Below are 25243 nucleotides of genomic sequence, written 5' to 3'. Positions count from 1 at the left end.
CTTTAGAACAAAGTTATCTATCTATAGTCTATAACATCATTTTAGGAAACCAGAGGCGAGCATGGAGTTGATAACCTTAGCCCAGAATGGCTAGATGATTCTTTAAATCCAGGATATATCTTTTTTTTTTCTTTATAAATATTTTGTGATTCAGGAGCATCACAGGGAAAGATTAAGTTTAAGGGGGAGAGGGCACTGTATACTCAAATTCTTTAGGGCATAATAGGGCCGACTGCTGGAAAATGTTGGAATGAGGACCGAAGGAAGGTCAGGAGCCTCCTGCTAAAGCAGTGCTATCGTCAAAGCCACCTGTTTTCTCGGTAAGAACCTGGAGGGGCAGAGGCACACCATGTTTGGCTTTGTGTTTCCAGCCCTAGCTAAGTGTCAACCATGCAGGATGGGCAGAAAAGCTTGGTGGATAAATGATGGGAAGGACAGTAGCTAAGATCGTAGGTGACATGGACAGCCTGGTTCAGTGAAAAGAGCCTGTGATGGGGAGCGAGGCAGGCCTGGGTTTGAGTTCTGACTCAGCTGCCCCCTTTCCTATGTGGCCTGACACATGTCATTTTACCCTCTGAGACTATGGCTTCTCTGTTATAAAGGAGCAATAATTCCCCTTGGGGTTTTAGGGGAGCCAGTACAAACCTGTCTTTCACTCCTAAGTTCTGAACAGACTGTGAGAGTGATGACAATTGAATTATCAGCTCAATTGCTGGTAAAGGCGACTAGAGCTATGGCTTAAATCTGTGGGCAAATGGTCTTACTAATAGCCCTGTCCTAAATCAGTGGAAGTGTGAGGAGTGGGAATGTAACTCTCCTCGATGCCCACCCCCCGGGGCTTTAGGATGGAATGATTTCATTTAGGTAGGCAGCAGCCAGTCTTAGTTTCCATTTCTCTCTCTCTCAATCAGATTTTGAATATTTTGTATTTCAGCTGAAATGAGCATAGAGACTGGGTTAGGTAGGACTACCAGACCAAAATAAAAGAACCTTCCAGGAAGTGCCTTCTGTGGCCTCATGGGCTGTTCTGCCGCCAACTAACAACTCTTTGGGACCAGATAGGAAATGGGCTTTCTTAATGATGAGTAGGAGGATTGTTGCCAGCAAATGTTTAGGAAACCCACCTGAGGAGAGAATGGGTTCCTAGCAATAATACCAGCCTGAACGTTTCCTGAGCTACGTTTTTAGTACTGTAATCTGCTACATGAGATTAGAGTCTGGTTGGTTTCCTTATTTAATCACCAAGGAGAAGAAGTCCAGAGAAAAATGGCACCTTCTAAAAGAGGCTATCACATATCATGTGAGATTTAGGAAGAGACTTATTTCAACCACTTGGAAAAGTTTGTAAGATTACTGAAACCTTTGTACCTCCACCTCTCCTGGTAATTTTTATTACCATCTGTCTGCTCTCCTGTAATACTTAGCCAGAAAGCTCTTAAAATGGAAAGGACTTGTGTGCGTATTTTGAGTGGCAACAAAGAAAATAGCAACGAGGTGACTGTTCCTACCAAGTGGGTGAGGAATTCAAGAGGCGGGAGTGGGTTGTAGCATCCCGCAGGCTGCATCCCAGGACTGTGTGGCAAGAGAAAAAATGATGGAATGGGGGAGTGGAGGTGGGGATAGGGAGTATATAGGGAGTGAATCCAGGACAGAGAAATTGCCCTGGGTTCTTAATAAGCAAGAGACCCATGTACAGCTTTCCTGAATGCTAGCTAGACTAAAATTAATGCTTATGACAGCCAAGAAATTTTTTAAATGTTTTCTAATTTAAAAATAAAGCTACCTCCTTTTAGCAAGTTATCTTAACATTATAGACATTTTAATTTGTCTAAGAGTCTTGGATCAAGTGAATTGAGTAATGTGGAAATTAATTCATAAATCTTCGATATCAGAAAGCGAATAGGATTTGTGAGTTGTTTGACAATATTCCTATATATATTAGTTTTTCCGAGATCATTTGACTGTGGTATTTCATCTTAACAGTGGCAATTAAGAATGGGAAAATATTCCCCCTGCCACCCCAGGCTTAGAATCCGCTAAAACTTGTGGGATGAACATTTTACCCAAATGTAGACCGTTAGTGATTAAGCTAATTTACTCTTTGCAAACTGTGACATCCTGTTTATAAGAAAGAGGGCTTATAAAAAGTTATCTTGAGCATGAACTAACTTCTAAAATCAACATCTTGGTGAACTTATGTGTAAAGTGAGTCACAAGTATTTGGATGAAGATTTTCTGGTTTTGAAAGAGAAAGTACTTGGGATGAAATATCATTTTGGTTTCATTGAAATGGAAACATTTGCAAAATGGAATTTGCTGGTGAGCCTATCGTATACCAAGTTTCCACACACACTTCTTACGTCACTTCTGTGAATCTGTGGAGCTGCATCCACCATGGGCCAAGGCTTAACCATCACGAGATGCATTTAGCCTCCACAGTCCTTCCCAGAAATGATATTTTTAAAAATGCAGCACAAGGTAAAAATTTTTACAGCATTTTGAAGGTAATATTATTTACTTTGTAAGCTGTATTCTTAAAATTATTACATGTCCCAAAAGAAAGCTGAACTGGTGTCTGTTTGTATTATTTGCTCGATAGAAAAATATCCTCTTTTTACTCTAACCCTTTAATATTGGAAAATGTCATTGTGGGCAACTCACAGTCTAATTTATATACAGTAATGTTACATTCAAAATTTTGTATTTGATTTTTAATGTATACGTGCTGTTTATTAGCTGTTCTTCTGAATGTACGGCTTGAGTTTTTGTGAATTAAATACATCCACAGCCCCTGTTTAAGGATCCCCGGTCTCTGTGTTGTTGATCCTGAAATCCTCTCTCCCCCTCTGCCCTGTTAAGTGTTAGATCTGTATTTAAGGATCATGCTGAGTATCTCCACCTGTTTATACCTAAAGCCCTTCAAATCTATTTGTCCCAATGTGAATTACTTTTCTTTTTCTTAGTTACTGTTGCTTCCCCTGTGTTTCCTGTTCAATTGCTGGCAGCATTTCCCTAGTGAGGGTTCTAGTCATCCTAGAGCCCTTCCTTCCACTAATCACACCACCTAACTGGTCATCAGTCCCTGATGATTCAGCCTCTGAAATGCCTCTTCTTTCCGTTCCAGCCCTAACTTGGGCACAGTAATTTCTTAGCTAGTTCAGAATGAAAATTTCTCATGAAGCTTCTCTTTCAATCCTTCCTTCCCTGCCACTAGATCTTTTTGTGCATGCAGTCAAACATGAATGTAAAACTTCGCTGTATATAAACTTTTGCATACTCTCCATTGCATCGGGAACAAGTCCTTACAACCTGACACAACTTACTTTTTCTAGATTCCTCTCTTCTACCCCTCTGCTCCCTGGCCCCAATCCACATGTAGCTTTAGCCACTACTGAAAGTCCCCTGAATGTACTGTGTATTTTCACACTGAACTTTTCTCTGTTTTGATCCTCATTACTTAAAACTCACCTTCTATCTTCTTACCTTCCCCCTTCAAGATGTAAAAATCGCTTCTTCTGTGTCCTCTCAGCACTTTTTATTCCTTTTTGTTCTCTCTCCATGTACCTCATTATGGTTAATAGTCTGTGTGAGGCTTTCTCAGGCTAACTTATGACTTTCTCAAGGGAGATACTTGCTTCCCTCTCTTGTGAAAAAAAGTAACTCTTTTGGTGTTTAAGATTTAATAAGAACACCATTAATATGCGCTGAAGTAGGGATGTGTTGAAATGTATTCGCATTCTCATAGGTGCAGTTACTGTACCAAATGGATGGAGAAGTAACAAGGATTAGCGTAAAGCAAAAGATCTCCTTTACTAATATTTCCTTGAAAGCTAGGGATTTAAATTTGTGACAAACATGGGAATTCCTCTGAAAAGTCAGAGAATAATGAATGACTGACTCACCTGCGAATTACCATTTGTTCAAATTAGACCCATCAAGGTATTGTCTCTGGCATTTGTTACCAATCCGTTGTCCTGATGGCTTTAAAATAAGAAACACTTTCTGTCTGGGTTGGCATTGAATTGATGGGTCAGCATGTACTGATTGGTTGGCATGAATGATTGGCAACAAGGTAAATACACTACGTCAAATGCATACCAAAAATAAAAAATGCCGTCTCTGTCTTCTACTTGTTACAATAAAGATGGAAAGAGCAAACTGGTACACATGGATTCTGTAAGTGCTAGACTAGTTGAGACAGACCGTAATAAACAAAAAAGAAACATTAAACAACGAAGAATCATTATGACCAAGAGAAGTAATGAAAAGTCTCATTAAGAACTTACTCAACTGATTCTTGAAAAATAGGTAAGGATTACATGAGTGAAAACAAGGAATTGCATATGAAGGAAATAACGTGGATCAATTGCTCGAAGATTTCTGTTTTGCAAGCCAAAATTCAGTTGAATAATTTCAGCAAATATCTATATTGTTTACTTTTATGAATATGAAGTTATTTTGTTCTGCTTTGTCTTTCTCTCACAGGTGGATCAGATATTGAATATCTAGACTTCTATAAGCCTGTCGTGTGGTTTTGGATCCTTGTAGGGCTGGCTTACTTTGCTGCTGTCCTGAGCATGATTGGAGACTGGCTCCGAGTTATATCAAAAAAGACAAAAGAAGAGGTGAGAATTAAGAAGTGTGTAAAAATACTCCTTTTTAGTTAATTCAGCAAAGGTTACTTTTAATTCTTCTTTACATTCACATTTAAAAATATTTAAAGATTATTTAAAGTTTTAATATTTATATTTGGTGTGGATTTGCTGTATATGGTAATGGGAAAATATTTGAGTTATAATTCATTTACTTAACAAATATATACTAAACACCTTTATGTGCCAGATGCTATCTAGGTACTGAGGCTAATTTGTAATGGAAAAGGATGTAATTAGAAATATTTTCTTTGTTATTTCTTTTTTTCCTTTTCCTTTTTTTTCTTCACGGGCACAAAGTACATATTATTCTGTAAAGAAAAATACAATAGAAAATATTTGGGTCGAGATATCAATAGCATGAAAAAGTGAATGTATTGTATAATCTTGTTTTTTTTCACTATATTCAATTATTTCCTTTTTTTTTATGTTTCTATAAATGCGTGCAAATGCACACGTATACACATGCATATATTCCCCCAAAGCTGTGTGCTTTATGGCCAATTTCCCAGTGTACAGATTTCACCTCTTCAAAAAGATATTCTTTTACCTGCTTTATACAGCTATACATATAAAAATGAACATTAAAATTTTGACCCATGAAATTTTGGAAATATTGAAATTTAAATCTTGATTTTTAAATTTTATAGTTTGGAAATTAAATTTTGATTTCATATTTATAGGTCCAGAAGTACTATTAGTTTGAGTGTAACAGAGTAGTGTTTTATTATGAATTCTGTATTTTTTGCTTCTGAGTGTTAGCCAACATCACTAATTTTTTCAGAGAACAGCAAATCTGTAAAACTTGCAACTATAGTACCCATTGTCTTCCTTTAATTATCCCTCCATTTCATTATCTGCTATTCATGGGCCAAGAGACACCAGTGTCCAAATCTTTTTGATTTGATAAAGAATCAAGTATGATTCTTGAAACATAAAGCCGAAAGAAATAGAGTACTATAGGAAATGATAAAATTAACTTCTCTCTCATTATTGTCTCATCGTATATTATCTCATCATAAACATTCTCAAAGAATATTTTCTTTGAAACTCATCAAGTCATGCAGTTTCTTATTAATACTCAAAGTGCCTGTGGAAATTAGAGTGTAAGTTATCCAACACTTCCCTTCATGGATGCCCTGTTTCTCAATTGAGAATTCACATATTTAGTCTGCATGCTTTAATCTATATCTTAGTTGCATCACAAAACCAGTATCTTTTATTATAAACAAGTCAACAAAACAATGTGCTTGACATTCTAGTTTAAATCATGTGAAAAGTTCTGCTTTGAACAGGACCCCAAGTGAATCACTTCAATCTTAGGCTCATTGTGTGTGTGTGTGTGTGTAAGAGAGAGAGGGAGAGAAAGAGAAAGAGAAAGAATTGTGGTTATTTTAACTTCGGTGTACTTTTAAGGATCTTGAAATGCTAAGGAGAAAAGGAAATTTTAACTAGGAAATATTTTGGGTAGCATCTCTAAAAAGAGAACTTCTCAAACATCTAGCCATAAACTGGCTTTCAAATGGATTTAAAAAAGAACACACACACACAGCATTTATTTTTTAAATAAAATAGAATTGAACAGAACATGTCTCTTATAGTTAGATAATTAGGAGAAGTAATGTTTTGTGAAATATGTGTGTGTATATATATACACACACACGTATTATAAACATATATGCATACGTGCATACGTACATACTAATGTTATTGTGGATCACAGTCAAAACATTTGAAAGCCCCTAAGGCACATATAGAACAGGGGGAAATTTTATCTTTACAACATTGGTATAGAATATTTGATTAAAGTTTAAAAACCTATATTATTAAAATCCAGCACTTGTTGTGATAGGACCAGCTGGTCCAAACCGTTAGCACACTTTTCCAGAGTAATGAGAGAACTGTCTATATTAGTCTGCTCAGCTGCCATAACAAAATGCCACAGACTGGGTAGATAAACAACAGAAATTTACTTTTTCATAATTCAAGAGGCTGGAAGTTCAAGATCAAGGTGCTAGCAGGGCTGGTTTCTGGTGAGGTCTCTCTCCTCAGTTTGCAGACGGTGTGCTTGCTGTGGCCCCATGTGGCCTTTTCTCTGTGCACGTGAGTGGAGAGAGAGAGCTCCGATGTCTCCTCCTCTTCTTGTCAGGACACTGGTCCTGTTGGATTAGAGCCCCACCCTTGTGACCTCACTTAAGCTAATCGCTTCCTTAAACGCCCTGTCTCTAAATACAGTTACACTGCGGGTCAGGCCTTCACCATGTGAATTTTTGAAAGATTGCAGTTCAGGCCATAACGCCATCCTTTCAAATAAATTTAAATTTCAACATTAACTGGTTTATTTAATATGAAAAACAAGTTCTTATGCCTACTTATGAGTGATCTTCATGATTCTCAGCTGAAAGTATGAGATGTATCATTGGGTTTTCATGCTGTTAAACACTGGAAAGTAGTAAACTATTTTTTTCTTGTAATGTGAATTATCTTTTTCTTGTAATGTGAATTACAAAGACTCTTGGCTTCTACCTAGCGTTTTGAGTAACGTGTATTTTCTGGTGACTGCGTCTGTAGAAAGCTCATGTGACTTAAGGCCATGAGCAATTTTATGTGAGCCCTCCGCAGCTGCAGCTGCTCCAGACAGTTGAGCCAGCTGAAAGGGAATTGTCAGTTTGAGCCGATGTGTTTTTTCTATATAATGCAATTTAGGGAAATGACAAAATTGGGTCACAGATTCAAAAGAGAACGTGAAGAAAGAAAGGGAAAGGACCTATAATTTATCTATAGATTATCAGGGCCAAACTTTTTATAAATGAAATACTACTAAAATGTCCACAGCAATGGAAAAAAGATCGTTAGATAATTTTAGTTTTGCAATAACTCACTAAAGAGCATAATTAAGTAAAAACCACTAAATGCGTTCGAGCTGTCGTCTTTACATAGATGAACCATGCTGAGTGACTGTTCACTCTGTATTCCTTTGCCTCTGTACCTAAACCATTCCAGATACTCCAGCTTTGAAAAACTTCCCAACTGTTCAGAAGCAGCAAGGCTATTTCTGGCTTTCATTTTTGATGAATAAAAATGCTAAATATTTTTAATATCTTGGAATCTTCTCTATTAAAAAATGTAACTAGTACAGAATATAAAAAGTACAAAATAATATGTAGTATCAAATTTCCGAGTAATAATACTAAAACACATGCTTTCCCTGAAGGAAAAGATTTTGGCCAGTAATAAGCCCCAGTCTTATATTATTTTTTCAGAAACAAATCTTCTTAAATCATATTGGTTAAGTATAAACTTACAGCTCTAGTCATATGTGGCCTTACTTCTGTTTTTTATGTTAAAGTATATTCTATTTCCAATGAAAACTAGTTTTAATGAAAATATTATGTTTAGAAGTAAGGAAAAGTAGTTTTTGACGAACCTGCTGAATTAAACAGGTTGGTATAGCTAATCCATCTAAAATATTTGAAGAGGAAGTAGTTGGAATGACACCACATTGTTTCAGAAGTGTCGCATATAATTATAGTTGATCTGCATTCCTCAAGGAAAATAATAATGACCTCAGTAATTTTTCCATGAGACATAGGCGTTTCTGTAAAAGTGTTTGTTTCATTATTTTTAAATCTTTAATGGAGAATAGGCACATGTTCAACCGTAAGACTTGATATGACTAATTATCTTTTTCTATGAACCTGTGTACCCTTTTCTGAGGAAATGATGTTTCCATTTAGAAAATAAGGATTATTTAGGTATTCTGGATAATACAATAATACTGCTATCTGAGGCAGGTGTAATAAAAATAAAACATGCCCACAAAAGTCAGAAGGTAAATTCCTAAGCAGGCAGGGAATAGTGCATCCTTATTATGCCTAAACATACAGTAGTTCAGTTGGCTACTGTTTACATTCCTTGAGTTTGAAAGGCTTGTGATTTCTTTATAGTTCTTGCGTTGATGTACATGTTCCACAGAGTCTGGAATTCTCCTATCTGTATGTGAGACAAACACCACCACAGCCACTGCTACAGCATGCCAGTGTTGTCCGGCCATGTGGCACTACAGCTGGCCACAATGAATGGATAACCAAGCATGACTTCTTTACCTGTATTGTTTCTTTAGTCTCTGGAGACATTCATGCAAATGGAGACACTCATTTTAGTAAGTTCGCCTTGTATCGTTAAGAAGACTCCCTTTGATTGGGAGGCTCTAGTGCCCATTGAAAGACTGTCCCTGGAACTTATATTTGGCCCCAGCATTGTGAAGGGACCTGAGACTGTGGAGGGGCATAGTTTTCTTCTGCCGGTTACCTGGCGAGAGCACTTGGTCTTCTCTGAACTTGATTCAGGGTGGCGATGCCTCCCTTCAGTGAAATTGCTGGGGCTTGGCAATTCTTTATCTTAGCCTGAGATGGGCAATTAAAAAGCAGTTGCAACCTGGGCCCTGGAAAGGGTGCAGTAGAACACTTCATCATTTCTTATGGGAGAAGTGCTTTTAATATGAAAGGTTTTATATGCCATTTGAAATAGTTTAGACTTTGTTCTGAAAACCTTAGGGAGCCATTGAAGGATTTTAAGTGAGTGGAGTGATTGGTCCTGTCAACAGTGAAGAAGATGGATTGGAAACAAAGCTGGATGCAGGGAATTCAGTTGGGAAACATTATTGCAGGAATCCAGGTAATACAGAAGGAAGGGTCTCTGGTGGCAGTGGAATAGAGATGAAAGTACGGATTTCACCATTATTTGGGGGATCGGAGGAATAGGATTTGGTAACACATTATGTGTGGGCAATAGAAAGAGAGGATGACGGATGACGTTCATGATTCTAGCTTTGGATGGGATTATGAAACACAGGAAAATGAGAGATTCTGAGGAGACAGGAGGAATGAGAATGTCATTTTGGACATACTGTGAATGATAGATGTGTTGGACATCCAGGTGGCTAATTCAAGTGTAGATAATTGGATATGCAAGCCTGGAATGTAGGAAAGATGGGAGCTGGAGAGAGAGTTTGGGTGGGTTATCACGACATACATGACAATGGAAGTTGTGCCTATAGATGAATTCACCTAATGAAGATTTGTAAAGTAAGTCAACAGTAGAGCTAAAGATGGAACCTGGAGTAACACTTGTGTTTAAGAGGGCGGCTGTAGGGACTGAATGGGATTGTTTAGCAAATAATGTCATCAAATAAATTGATTCATGGTAGGGTCTGTTGGAAGAGCAAAGGAGTTGAGGTTTTGGAGAGAGGATGATTAAAGTGATGGATCAGATTGGCTAAAGACAATAGGGAAGAAAAAAGAATCCAAGGAAAGGCTGACACAGTAACATAAAATAGATAAATAAAGTAACTAGAATTCCCTATGAAGTTGTTCTTCAGGGGTGCCACTCCTGTAGAAAAAATCGTAAATATTGTGCCCTGGAATTGTGCAATGCAGTGGGTATATCCTAAGATAGTTCTTTAAGCACAATTCCCAAGGGCTGCATTCACAGTGTATTTTATGAAAAGCCCTTGGAGCACAACTAATAGCAAACTGTGTGATTGGTGCCCCCTGGAGTTGACCAATGTAGCAGCCCTGATCGTAGCTACTGGTGGGCATGTGTATGTGGTAAATATGGATGGTGGGATGGGAAATGAGCTTTGGAATGACAGTGTAATGTGGCAGGAAAGGAGGAAAAGACTGGAGACATAGAGACCAGTTAGGAGATTATGTAATGTCTAATTCATTCCGAAATCATTCAAAAACATTTACTAAGTGCTGCATGGTGAGCACCGTGTTGGGTTCTGGGAGTGACTCTTCATCTGTGGTCGTCTAAGGCTGATCTCTGTATTGGGTGGATTCCATTGGTGGTACATTTCTTTATTGATCTTTATAATATTTGCTCTTAGTTTTCTTCTTCTAGAGAAGGAGAAAGGAATTTTGAATAAGAAGGCACTTAGTCTTTGATTAGCTCTTAAAATAGACTGTTTTTACTTTTTTCTTTTCTCTTCTTCCCTCCCTCCCTTCCTTCCTTTATTTAATCTTCTGACAGCTTATCAGACTTAGTAGTTGTTGCTTTGATTTCTAACATATTTGGGGGGGGGGGCGGGCATTACTATTTAATTCAAAATTTTTCTTGGTATTTTTTGTTTTTGTTGTTCTCTCGTTGCGATACTAAAGTGGTTATAGATGACTTTTGAGGTTGAACTATGGGCACAGTATACAGTGATTGTAAAACTTCTCAGGTTTATATTTTAGCGCATAAAACTCCTTTTTGGCCAAAAGGTAAGAATAAAATTAAATAGAGGCAAGCAATATCATGATGGGCTATTAAAAACAAGGCATATATAAAGGGCCCTTCTTTCTATCCCATGGGGAGGGCGGTGTCCTTCACTATGCTATGGAAAAAAGATCAGAGCAATCAGACTTGAGGTTCATCTGCTGGTCTGTATTTGGCTCTGCCTAGTTATGCCAAGGAGAAAGTGTCTTCTATTTTCAGTCCCAGCCTTGGCTCAGCAAGTTGTTGCCTACTTAGTAAATAAGTGATTGGAAAGAAGAATAAAAATAAAAAACCAAATAACAATATAAGACTTAAATTATACTTTGAGGCAACAGCAACTCTCACGTGATAGTACATGTCTAATTTCTAAATGAATTTTATGAACAGTCATTTCTGTAGAACCAAGACCCCAAATATGTCTCTACATAGTCTCAGTATTATGTTTCATACTATGAACCTTTGTGGGTCTAATGTTAGGAAGTTCCGCCAAGTCAAAATATATGCTAAAAATAAAATAGGATTTGAGGGTGGTGAAAATGGAAATGCCTCTCTTCTAGAAAACATTTCATTTCTTTTTTTTAATATTAAATGAGATGAAAATGAAAAGTGCTCAGCTGTCAGCTAATAATTGCTAATAACGAAACTGAAGCATAGGCGGTAAGGTGACTTTCTTGACACTATACGGCTAGTAAGTGGTAGCATCATTCATCAGCCCAGATGGCTTGACTCCTTGGCCCAGGTTTCTAGCCTTTTTGTGATGCCTCCTCCCACATGCTCAAAAAAGGTGGTTGTGTGCTTTAGTTATTGTCATTCTTTCTTCATCCTTTTGTATGTAGGTAATATCGACATATTAGAAATAAGTACCCGAATCTGACCTATCTGTTACTATGCAGCTACAGACGAGGACTTTCTGAGTTGAGTTCCGTAACTGACTGTGTTATGGTTCATTTATAGATCAGTGAAATCTTGAAACCTAACGTTTTAACAATTTTTAATGAATGGAAATGATTTTTATGATTTCTAAAATGTGCCTGGACTTTAGAGCCCTTAGAAGCGAGATTTAGTTCTAGTTTAACTATTTACTACCTCTGCAAACTTCACCAAAATACCTAATCTCTCTGAATCTTCCTTTTTTTTTTTATAAAGAAAGACTTAACTTCGTTTATGAGCCTGATGTAAAAATTCAGTGGGTAGAGCGTGGAATGTGGCTAAATGCTTACTAAATGCTTGTTCTTTTCCTCATGGATTTCTGAAGAAATTAGTATCAAATTATTGTCAAATTGAGTAATCCTGTAAAGCTTAGACTATCATCTATATATCATATATTGTTCTGTATAGAACATAAAAATGCTGTGAATGCTTATGTCTAAACATCTTGCCTGGTTGAAATAATGAGTAAAAACAAAAGAAAAGATAAGAAAACATTAAGGGTATGTATATTGCTAGTCTTTAATCACAAACCCAGGGTCCAGAATAGGCTAGGAAAAAAGTAGGTATGGGAATTTCAAACATGTTGGATGTTCTATGGACTTGAAAACTAGTTTCTGCATTAAATTTTCCTTAAATCTACCCAAAATACTATCTTAATTCTTTTCTTGAATTAGAGTCACAGATTTTCTGGTGTCCTGATGTGTGGATGAGGTAGAATCCATTTGTATTTTTCCTTTTATTAAACTGAGAGAGAGTAGCTTGATTGCTACTTTAAAAAATAAAAACATGCAGGAAGATTTCTTTTTTCTCTTTTTTAGATTTTAGATGGAACCCTCACTATTTACAAATTGTAACTTCTTTTTGCTTCAGGTATTTCGCAGAATGTCATGTGGTAATGGAAATTCAGAGTAATTTTTTCTATTCATTTGTACATAATAGGAAAATAAATTAAGTTAATAGTTTTTGCCTCAAAGCCCTTTATAAGTAAGTTCATTTTCCTTAGCTAGAGAGCACATTATGGGGATTTAATGAATCAAGATATAATGCTATCTGTCCCTTTTGACTGTTTTTATACTGTCGTCTGTTCTGAGAATTTGTGTTAGGAAAAGTGACCACCATGAACTTTGCTTTCAAAATTTTTTTTGGACTGTCTTCATCATACAAACCGAAGTATTGTGCTTGTCTGTATTCAGAGCTACAATCAATCACATTCTACAAAAAATCAAACCTGTTTTCCTGAGAACACAAACAACTGTGTTTTCAAAGATGGATCAACAAAATGAATTTGTTTTCAGCTCCTCTTCCTAGATGGCTCTTTGTAAAAGCATATTAGTTTGTGGTCAGTTGGAGCTGAGAGTAGGGGGGACACTTGGAAGTTTGATCAGAGATCATTTGATCATCTTTTGTAACAAAGTACGATGATTTGTTTACTGTTCAGTGGATAGCACCCTAATTGTAATAAGAGAATTTAGTTCTTCCTGCCTCCAACTTGATTTGAACCAAAAGAATGGCTTCCAGTTAATGATATGTGTGTATGCACATGCACGTGTACACACACACACACCCCCCCAAGAAATATAAAATCTCCTGTTTCCAAACAAGGAAGAACCCCAGTTCTTCCTTCAGTAAAAACGTTAGTCATAAGTGCTATTCATGAAATATTTCCATTTGTCTCCCCTTCTGGACGCCTGTTAGGATTGTACTTCCTCTTCTGCTGTGGTTGGTGAGCCATGTGAATAGTTCTAGCCAATGAGTTGTGAGCAAAACTGATGTGAGCAGAAGGGGAATAAGATTGAAGTGCACCTGTGAGCCCCTCAAGAGCTCACTTGCCCTTGGGACAATGACTAGAGGAGATCATGGTGCTGTGTCAGCCTGGGTCCCTGAGTGGCCACAGTGAGCAGAGCCCGCTGCTGGCATGTAGGGACATTTGGCACGAGTGAGAGATAATCCCTTGTTGCTTTAAGCCGCTGAGATTAAGGGGCTGTTTGTTCTAGATTCTGTCCTCCCCTATCCTAACTAATCCAGCAGAACATAAACATTATTGCTCTACTTCAAGGAAAGAATTAAAATAATAATAATAACTTGGGAGATTTAAACTTTATGTTCCATGCTCATATTTGGTGAATTTTGTATTAGTTTCCAAATCTCTGATGGGCTTAGGTATATTATCTGCATTTATATTAAAATATTATATTATCTGCATTTATTTTATTTAAGATTCGCTAGTGGTTTGATTAAAATAGAAGCATTAAGGAAAGAGTTGAAGTGAAATAGAACAACCTACTTTTTAAGGAAACTGGAGATGGGCTTTAAATTGTACAGCGACCAGATATTTGTGTTCCTATAGAAAGACGATCTCTGCTCTCGTTCAGAGTTATATTCTTGTTCAGGATTGGGTCCAATGATACTGAAACTGTTTTATATGTAAACTTTCCAGAAGTAAGTATCTTGAGCTGATGTTAAGTTTCCTAAAACCAATGCATCATACCGAAATAATTACAGATATGAAAGAGCAGGATATCCTTATATGACATTATTTTTGAAATTTATGAGGTTGAACTGTATGAAATTGTTGACATTCAACTATTTTTGACCTTAAGTATCACAATTTCATATGATGCAACCTAATATTCTAAGGAACTGTATTTACAAACCAGATTCTGCAAATATTATAATTTTCATAATATAATCTATATATTGATTATGACCTATACATTAGGCAAAATCGTATTTGGCTAGACATTTCTGGTATACTTTCCTTATTCATTACTTGGCTAAAACTTTTCAAAATTCTCTTTTGATTCTGTGTAGACTTTAGGCTGATTATCTCACCTCAACTTGAAAATAGACCAATTTGTTGTACTTGCATGTTCCACAAATCTGCCCTTGTTACACTTGTTACTTGTCGCTCCAGACTGTAGCTCCAGATTTCTCTCTTTTGTTCTCATCTGGCCTCCCAAAATGTTATAACTGCTTCTCCTAGTGCTGAAGCTCTTTCTGGGGCCACTTCACGCTGATCATGGATACAGACTCTCCACTTTATTCCCCATAATACAGCTAATAGGAGAATGGAACAATTTATAACTTTATGGATAAGTTAAGGGAATTACAGTACTGCTCCTAGGAGTCCATCGGTCGTCTTCTCAAAGGGTCCCTCCTTTACCTCAACCTCTGGCTTGGTGACATAGCGCAGGCGTCTGCTTATCACTCTAGACAAGTTCATTCTATTGGGTACTTCCCTCTCCAGAGGGCAGGGACCAAAACCGCAGAAGACCAGTTGACACAATAGTAATATGACATATACAAAATATGCAGATATACTCTCCCCTTTGGAGATAGCTATTTAAATTATTAAACATGATGCCAGATGTTTTAGTCTCAAGCAACTCCATTGGGAGTGCTTCCTCAGGTAAGGTTGTTCCTCAGAACAGAGGATAGGTGCTTGACTTACCTGTCTGTGATTAAACAAAGAAATACGCTCACTAAAGTAGTAGCTTTCATATGGAAGGGGGTCCGACTCCTAGGATAAACCCTATCTCCAGAATCTCAGGATACTTATGATCCCTAAAATTTCTGGTTTTTTCACCTTTAGAATTGAAAAAAAAAAACCAACACAGAAAGCTTCTCACACCTTCTAGCTGTTTATCTCTGCTACACATAGTTGTTCATAAACACCCTGGCGTTATTTTCATAGTCTCTCTATATCAACAAGCACTTAGTTATCTTTTGAGCAAAATATTTTGTATGAAATATTGCCCTAAAGCTAAGTGGAAAATAAGTCATATGTTACCATGCGCAGGAATTTATTTTCAAAATTGGAGACTGTGTGTATAAATTTGATGATATTTTCATGGAATTTCTCACAAATGCCAAGGCTTCTAATGTGTTGATTGCCCTTTTAATTTCCTGGTACCTATTTGTGAGAAGCTAAGATATTTCTTTCAATGAGAGTATTTTTATACAATCTAGTGTGTATTATATGTATATATTTATACACACACACACAGCCATGCACCACAAGTCATGCACCGCATAATGACGTTTTGGTCAATGATGTAGGGCGTGTACAACAGTGGTCCCAGAAGATTAGCACCATGAGCCTAGGTGTGTAGCAGGCTATACCATCTAGGTTTCTCTAAGTACACTGTATGATGTTCACACAACGACAAAATTGCCTAGCGTTGCATTTCTCAGAATGTATCCCTGTCATTAAGTGACACGTGAATGTATATATGTATCTTTATATGTTCATCTTTATAAATATATGATATGTTCATCTTTATAAATATGTGAATATATACATATATAGATGCATATTATATGTTATATACATGTATTATATATGACTGTATATATGTTATCTATGTTCATCTTTCTAAATATATGAATATATACATATATACATACATATTATATGTTATATACATGTATTATATATATTAATCTTTACTCCTATTTGTGTCATTTCTACCCCACTTTGAGAGCCTGTTGGACAGATTTAGCCTAAATATGTTTGATTTAATGACTACAGTTTTGTGTTCAAAACATGTTTCCGAATGAGCAGTGAATGCTCCAAGGACATATATAAGCAGGGCAGGATAAAAATTGCTCTCCTGTTTTGAAGGCACATGGACTGCAACATGCGAGCTTTGTCATAAATGTGAACTGACCCAAAGGCAACATAGTCTGAGTATAGGAGAGAGAAGGATTCGCCAAGTAGAGTTAGGGAGTGCTATGCCACCTGCAAAAGGTGCGTAGAACAAGTGGCTTCCTTCCACAAGCACTCATTGATTTGTTTGTTCATCAAACATGCTTTCATTGCTCATGGTGCATCAGGCATTTTACTAGGTATTGGGAAGAGAAGTATAAAAAAGTCACAGCATCTGCTCTCAAGGAGAAATTTACAGGTGAATGCTTATAAGCATGTACCAGTAATTACTAAAGGGTAGGTACTTTGGTAGAGCTACAAAGAAGATGCTTTGTGTGCAATGGTATGCATAAATGGAATGACTAAATTTAATTGGGTGAATTTGTTAAAATTTCGTGAAGAAGGTGACATCCCTGACTTCTCTCTTTCTTTCTCATTTTACATTCAATCCTATGGGATTGATCTGAAGATGTATCCAGAATTTAAACGACTGCTCACCTTCTCATCATCCTTTTCTGTTCCACAGTTAGCCCACACCTAGATTCCAAAATCTGGCTACCTGGTCTCCCTGCCTTCAGCTGTGCTCTGTGTAAAGTCTGTTCTCAACCAAGATGCCAGAATAATCCTTTGAAAAAGTGATAATATATTTTTCTGCTTAGAAGCTTCCCGATGTCTCCCCATTGTCCTCAGAGTAAAACATAAAGTCTGTAAAGTAGCATAAAAGGTTCTACGTGATCTCGTCCCCATCACCCCAACCTCTTCTCTTACTATTCTTTTTCCCCTTGCTAACTCTGCTCCAGCCTCGCTACCCACTTGCTGTTCCTCTCCTACCCCAGGCACACTCCTGTCCCAGTGTTTTTGCATGCACTGTTCCCTCCATCGTGAATGCTCTTTTCCAGGATCTCTACCTGGCTCCCTTCCTAATATCTTCCAGGTTTTCTTTTAAACAACTTCAATTTGTAACAATGAAAGTAATTTGCTATTCCAGAAACAGCTTTAGGGGAAAAACATCTTCTCTATAAAAATAAACTCATCAAAATTATAAATATTATAACTATTTAGTTCTTCGATTTAAAATGCTCCTCCATAATACTACTCCTCCCTTCAGTACCTTTCCTGTGCCATCACATATTGAAGAGAAAACAGCATTACAGCAAAGCTTGATCGTTTAATTTAACATAAGAATTTGTATAATGACTTTTTTAGATCTTTGGCCTCAGTGGCCTTTCTTCTTTCACAGATTAAAAATGCTGCCTTGATAACCAGTGTTTGGGAGACAACATCTTCAACTTTATCATATCCCATCTTGTGGAATGAAGCCCACCCCTTGACCATCTCTTTTCAAGTTGAAACTGCTCTACCCCCAGCACTCGTGCGTCTCCTTGCTCTGCTCCATTTTTTCATCATATTTACCAACCACTAACCTTCTATGTGATTTACTCGTTTATTATGTTTCATTGTTTATTGCCTATTTCTCTTCCCACAAGCTGTTGTTCATAAAGGAAGGAATTTTTTTGGTTTTACTTCATCAAAATCCTGTAGAACAGTGCTTGGCATATAATAGGCACTCAATAAATGCTTGTTGAGTTGAATGAAGGAAAAAGTGTGGAGATAAAGTGACTCAGAGGAAGGAGTAGAATGCAGAGTTAAGAAGAACTTGGAGAGATCTAAAATAATGCAGGGAGTTTCTTTTTCATGCTTGTTTTTAAAGATTAGTGTATTTTGTACTTCCTCAGTGGTAAAAGAGGAAGGAGTGATTGGGCCAGCCCCGTGGCTTGTGATTAAATTCTCAGGCTCTGCTTTGGCGGCCCGGGGTTTGCAGGTTCGGATCCTGGCGCAGACCTACACACTGCTCATCAGCCATGCTGCAGGGGCGTCCCACATACAAAATGAAGGAAGATGGGCACAGATATTAGCTCAGTGACAATCTTCCTCAAGCAAAAAGAGGAAGACTGGCAACAGATGTTAGCTCAGGGCCAGTCTTCCTCACCAAAAAAAAAAAGAAGAGGAAGGAGTAAGTTTTTCTTCTTTGTCAAATCAGAGATACAATTTTAATTTTGTTCACTTTTTTGCTTTTCAGTAGAACCAAAGCATACTTACTTTGATGGTTTTTATTCATTCTATAATTGTTTACAGATACAAAATAAATTATAATTAGTATGAAGGGCTGATTAATTTCATAATTAAATAGCTTGACATAAGCTACTTAAAATTTTCAGTAAGTTAAAATTATTTGTGTTTCAATTAAAAAAACTTGAGTAATTACTGGAAGCTGTAGTACCGAGTGTGATGCCATCAAGTTAGAAACTAGTTCAAACGTGAGTCTCTAAGTGCAGCAAAATGTCAAGAAAATTTCATTTTTATTCCCAGTGTGATGATTTCTTGGCAGTTTTAATATTTTATTGTTATTGTTGTATGTTTTATTTTATTTTAAAATAGTTAGTTCTTATTATTTCCCGCTGCTATGTTAGTTTCCCCCCACCCCGCCCCATGAGCAGCACTGCTTATAGCAGTTGATTCTATTTTAAGCATTATGAACATTTTCCAGAAAGTTTTAACGTTTTTAAACTTTCTAAGCTATATGAAATTGCAGATTTGCTGATCTGAAGCGCACTTACTTGATTTGAAAAGTAAAAGGTATGCATGAGTGAAGAAAAATGTAGGCTGGCAAGATGGGTTGTATATAACTGTCAGGTTTCTAGAGAACAATACATATATTAATAGTATTGGATAAAGTGAAGAGAGTGCTTAGAGAAATTGTTTTCTTAACATGAAACTTTTAATATGGAGTTCTGAAAGAGGAACTGGTACGTTTTCCAAAATCTCCAATTAGAAACTATAGATACCTCTAATGCATCATGCTAGATAATCTACTGCTTGTGTTTTGTTTGTTTGTTTGTTTATTTGTTTTGAGGAAGATTAGCCCTGAGCTAACTACTGCCAATCCTCCTCTTTTTGCTGAGGAAGACTGGCCCGGAGCTAACATCCGTGCCCATCTTCCTCTACTTTATATGTGGGACGCATGCCACAGCATGGCTTGCCAAGCGGTGCTATGTCTGCACCCGGGATCTGAACCAGTGAACCCTGGGCTGCCAAGAAGCGGAATGTGGGAACTTAACCGCTGTGCCACTGGGCTGGCCCCAGCTCTGCTTGTGTTTTTAATTAGAAAACTTTTCCTCAAAAATGCTGGCTTCAAAATAGTTGTTAATTTCAAATAGCACAGGTTTTCTTCCCCCATTGGAACTTAGCAGGATTGTTCTTTACTGGAAATGGTGTGTCTGAGGTTCAGTTTGATCCGCTTACGAATTCTGAGTAAGCAGCTTTGAGAAAGAAGTCATACTACCTTCCTCTGCCTTCAACAATCTACACACTAAAATATCCGCGAACACTGATAACCGTTTCTGGCACTTAAATAAATGCTAATCTAGATATTTTATATTTATGTCAGTATGGTTTTTATAATTTGAGAGGGAAACGTTTGGTGCTGCTTATGCTTGATTGGAATAAAAGTGTTCCTGGCTTTGCAATGTCATGTAGTTTAAAGACTATTGAAAATGAAAATGTTTTACAGTTTTCTATTCAAGATGGACTGGTGGCGCAGCGGTTAAGTTCGCATGTTCTGCCTTGGCGGCCTAGGTGTTCAGATCTCGGGTGTGGATCTATGCACCGCTTATCAAGCCATGCTGTGGTAGGCGTCCCACATCTAAAGTAGAGGAAGATGGGCACGGATGTGAGCTCAGGGCCAGTCTTCCTCAGCAAAAAGAGGAGGATTGGCAGCAGATGTTAGCTCAGGGCTAATCTTCCTCAAAAAAAAAAAAAAGATGGACAAAAGTTTTGTTATTCTACATTGGACCAGTGAGAAAGCTCACAGCTTCGTGTAGTTCATTTCAGGCAGTAGGAGAGTGATGCCATCATTAATGATGTTTTGAAGGAGGGCTAATGAAAAATGACCAAGTTAGAGCACTCTTCTTCTTTTCTTTTCTTTCTTTTTCGTTTTGTGAGGAAGCTTGGCCCTGAGCTAACATCTGTTGTCAATCCACCTCCTTTTTTTGCTTGAAGATTAGCCCTGGGCTGACATCTCTGCCAGTCTTCCTCCACTTTGTATGTGGGATGCCTCCACAGCATGGCTGATGAGTGGAGTAGGTCCATACCCGGGATCCAAAGCCCAGAAGCGGAGTGCGTAGAACCCACTTGACTCTGGGACCGGCCCCGACTCTTCTTATTTTAAATAAGCAGATTCAACCTTACAAAAAATTTCGCTCAATTTCATAGGTATTGTAAGCTATGGAATTATTAGAAATGATGGTTATTGAAAAGTTAAATAATAACACGCTAAAGCTGGATCTCATAAAACAGTGCTTCCTTAAAATAAGTAGAAGTGTTAGAAATATAAATTTGAAGTTGCCTCTAGAACCCCGACCTTGCCAAATAATCCTAGATTCTCACGATTAAAAGTATAGGTTCTATACGTTGAAAGGACATAGCTCAAAAGTATTGTTTTAAAAGTTCTTGGGAAATATCAAAGTTGTAGAATTCAATATTTGATATTAAATGTTTAACCGATTTCGCCTATTGTCTATTTGTAGGTCTTTGCATGCTTCTCTCATTTGACACTGCCCATTGGGCCAGAAACAGCTTCAGACGTACACGTCTGCATCGTTGCCTCTTTGAACCTGTTTACTATTACAAATACACTCCATTGTCCACATTTGGCTCCATAAATAGCATGATATTCTTGTATATACTAAAGCTCTCGTGTAGCTGGGTATTTTGTCTCACAAAGTAATTATTTATATGGTTTGTGCCCTATTGGACAACACAGCCATTTGAAGAGATTTTTAAACTAGAGAAAGATGAATTGGTTAATTCCCTCTGCTCTTTCCCTGGAAGTTTCCACCATCCATTATTCAAAATGCACAAGCAACCAACTTTTACATCTGAAGGAAAAGAAGATAAGCAGGCTAGTGAGAGGGGAACTTGGGACTAGTTAAAGCCTTTGAGAGCTTTGTTATGAGCCCTGAAGAGGTTAAAATCAGACCCAGGCACAGCTTCCATCTCACTCCCCGTCTCTGAGCATCGGTTTAATGTAAGCGATAGTGAAGCTGGCTTTACTTAGTCAATATCAAATCAAAAACAGTAAGTAATGTGGCAAGATACCTGGAGAGGCATTTGGATTTGTCCCTGCACCTCCCCTGCCTTTTCTCACCTACCTGAATGTTCCCTGCCCCTTTAGTACTTGATGTATTACAGGCTTCATAAAATAACCAGACCACGGTTTAGTAGAAACCCATTATAACGCAGCTCTCTGTTAAATGGATACAAACAAAAATAGGTCAAATCGTGTTCTCTAAAGCATAAAGTGATATCCTAAGTGCTGTAGATGAAAGTCAGCCTGCCTCAGGAGATTAGCAGTGGAAGTCGGGGGGTTCCATTTCATTTTCTCTCGGTAGAGTTCTTTCCTGTTTATGTGGTGTGAGGAGATGCTTTGGACAGCTCCGACCGCCACAGGCCAGGGGTGGGGGTGTGCACATCAAGATGCCTTTCCAGAGACTGTTGAGAAGCACTTGGTGAAGGGCTATTCAATTATAGCTCTTTCACTTCCTTTCACAGTAACACTTCCTATGTTTTGTCTTTACGTTCCTGAATTCTAAATCCATAAGCCATTGGTGGAGACAGCTGAGGAGACAGCTTCACAGCATTTCTGATCTGTATTTACAACACCCTGCATACTTCTGAGGTGAGAGGCCAGCCGTGCCTTGCTGTCACCTCCTCAGCTTTTCCATTGCCCCTTCTTTTATTTTCTGTCTTTTCTTCCTATTTCTTAAGCAGCCTCATTACAGTTTGGCCAAGTTAATTGAAATACGGTGGCATGCTTGTGAGCCAGAGCATGTCCCGCGCAGTGAGCAGCATTTCTGTAGCACTAATTTGGCAGGGCTCTCTTGGGTTTGGGAAAGGCAGCTGGGAACACTTGCTTCCTGGGCAGTGAACACGCTGCGTTATTCGACCCTCTCTGCTACTTTTACTTGTTGAAATCGGGTGGGGGAAAATTCCTGGTTTTGTATTATTTTTCAAACATACATGACCACTTTTAGTTTTTTTTTCTGAAAATTGTTTTTTACACATTCATAAAAGAATAAGGCGTGATTTCTTTCGTAGTCCAGTTTAAAGATGGCAATAGAAAGGCATCCTACGGACCAGGCTGTCCAATAGAAATAGAATGCACAATGCAAATGCAAGCCGCATATGTAACTTCAAGTTTTCTATTAGCCTCATTAAAACAGTAAAAAGAAACGGATGAAATTAGTTTTAATAATGTATTTTATTTAACCCAATACATCCAAACTACTATCACTTTGATATATAAATGTTTAATAATGTAGAACTTATGAGTGAGATATTTTGCATTCTGTTTTGTGATAAAATTTCAATATCTGGTGTATATTTAACACTTACAGCACATCTCAAACAGACTGGCTAACGTTTGAAGTGTCCAATAGCCAGAATGGTGGCGGCCACTGAAGTGGACAGCACAGCCATCAGAATATAGATTATAGCTATGTTATAGAATATATACTAAGAATCTCTGTCAGTAAATTGTTTTAAAACAAAGCTGCTGCTTCTGTGCTAATGATGTAGATTGTGTTTTTCCTTCCGGAAATGTTATTGTCCTTCATTGATATCATTTCAAGGAGTTAGAAGGGAGAAGAGTAAAAGGCCAGTTGCAAAGGCAGTGCTATGAATGTATAAACTCCCATTACTTACTCTTTCCCCTATCTGAAGCAGTTCTTGGAGAATATCTTTGAGCTTTATATTGCTTTTGCTGCCTCTGCATTTCATCTAATGTGACAACGTGAACAGCTATACGTGGATCATCAATTACTTCAGAGAATTTCTGTAAATGTCGACCACCCACACCCATGCAATTATACATGGGAGAGTTTACTCTGTAAGAGAAATTTCTGGAAGTAATTTCCCCTTTGTAAAATAAGTTGGAAATATAATTTTCCTGGCTCTGCTGAGACCATAGTGTATATTTTCTCCCACATTCCATTATGCAAATTTTAAATGTGATAGATATTTTTAAACTGATAGAGCATATATTAAGAGATAAATGCATTAACCTCTGAAAATAATAGCAACAAAGAACAACAAAATGAGGACTTATTCTCTTCTCACTTCTTCCTTACTCACTTCTCATCGCCTTTTCGCACTCTAAAACTCTCCAGCTGCTCCCGTCTGTAACTTGCACTGACACTGATTCTGGTAATGCATCTGATCAGAGACTGGTTTAGCCCTGGAGCTTAAATAACTTTTTCCTTTGACTTCCATGGAACTAAAGAGTACGTATCTGGCACTGCTTGGAACAGAATTTCCAATATGCTTACATTTCATGTATACAAACTGGATTTAAAGGCTTTAAATTTTAAAACAATCACCTTTAATTTCAAGAAAAAGCAGCTGATTTTATCTGCACAATTCAGTTGTTTGAAGTTCTATGGGGCAGCCACGATGTTTCAGGCACTGAGATTGGTGCTGGAGCTAAGATGACACAGTTAGACACAGTCTCAGGCCTCAGTGGCCAGTGTCCAATAGGAAACATGATAGCCAGAAACCAGTAGGCACAATAGGATACATGGCTATCAAAGTATGTACATATAGTGTTTGAGGGAACTTGTAGGGGTTGGGAGAGTATAGAGGTGATGCTTCATGGAGAATAGCTAGAATAGTGAAGGAAGGAGTCAAGAGGGACCAATGGACTAAGACACTAATGGGCCAAGCATCTGCAAGGCTCAATGAAGTCACAACATAGGATAACAGTGGTAAGAAAGTAAAAGAGCCAGAGAGATGGGAGTTATGGTGAGACTAAAGACGTGAATGGGTGCTGACCTACAGCAAAAGTTAAACTGCTACGAAGGCTGGAGGGAGAGTTTGGTGAGGCTGTTGTACTCAGTGAGTCATTCACATGGAAGCTGAAGTTCCCCCAAGAGGATGGCAGGAGCTGCCATGCGGGGAATACCTTGTAATCAACCACCTGTTTACCATCTCAGATTAAACAGGACCCACCGGGATTGTGATAGCCCCATCCCAAATGTCCTTCCCCTCTCGTCTTCCGGTTTTCAGCACATATCACTTAGTATCTATTCATTTGCTCATGCCAAAATCTTTCCAGTCATTCTTGATACTTTCTTCTTCCTCACCTCCATGGCTCATACAACACAAGTTCTGGTGACAGCATCACCAAAACACGTGTCAGTGCCTTTCTCTACTCTCTGTCTCCATACCACTACTTTGGTTGCATGTCTCCCTACCTCCAACTACCATATAAGTCTACCTGGTCCACCATAATAGCATCCTAACTCGATGTCTTCCTTCTCTCCTCACCTCCCACCAATCCATTTCCTTTCTCCAATGTCTCCCAGAGTTTTATTGTGAATCTTTATTAATAAAAAAATTGGGGGCATGTACCTCCACTGTATGCATGTTTTTTATAAATTACAGACCTGTACTACTGTGTTCCTATACCAGTACATTAGATATATATTTAAAACATATGCAAAGATAGAAATGTTAAAAGACAAAAACAAAGTAGTTTTAAATGCTTTAATTGGACTTACTGATAATAGAAAAACTTTTTTTGCTCTCACTAAAAACTAATAATGAGATCAACATGATTTGTATGCTCCATTACGTTTTCAGACCTACATTTGACACCCCATGTTATGGGAATTCCTGATTCTGCTTCATGGTGCAT

General features: G+C 37.7%; 1 protein-coding gene across 6 annotated transcripts in view; it reads left to right on the top strand.

Annotated features, from left to right (window-relative positions):
- Positions 1-25243, top strand: part of KCNK2 (potassium two pore domain channel subfamily K member 2) — a 209507-nt gene that overhangs the window by 166621 nt on the left and 17643 nt on the right. For all 6 annotated transcript variants that reach the window (XM_070266682.1, XM_070266681.1, XM_070266683.1 and 3 more), the window contains one exon: positions 4486-4625. In XM_070266682.1, coding sequence (XP_070122783.1) covers positions 4486-4625 — 140 coding nt within the window. The remainder of the gene's footprint in view (positions 1-4485; positions 4626-25243) is intronic.

This window comes from Equus caballus, chromosome 5 (assembly GCF_041296265.1).
Source record: "Equus caballus isolate H_3958 breed thoroughbred chromosome 5, TB-T2T, whole genome shotgun sequence".
Lineage (NCBI taxonomy): Eukaryota > Metazoa > Chordata > Mammalia > Perissodactyla > Equidae > Equus > Equus caballus.
Note: the sequence above shows the minus strand (reverse complement) of the source record. Positions and strands in the feature narration are given on the sequence as shown.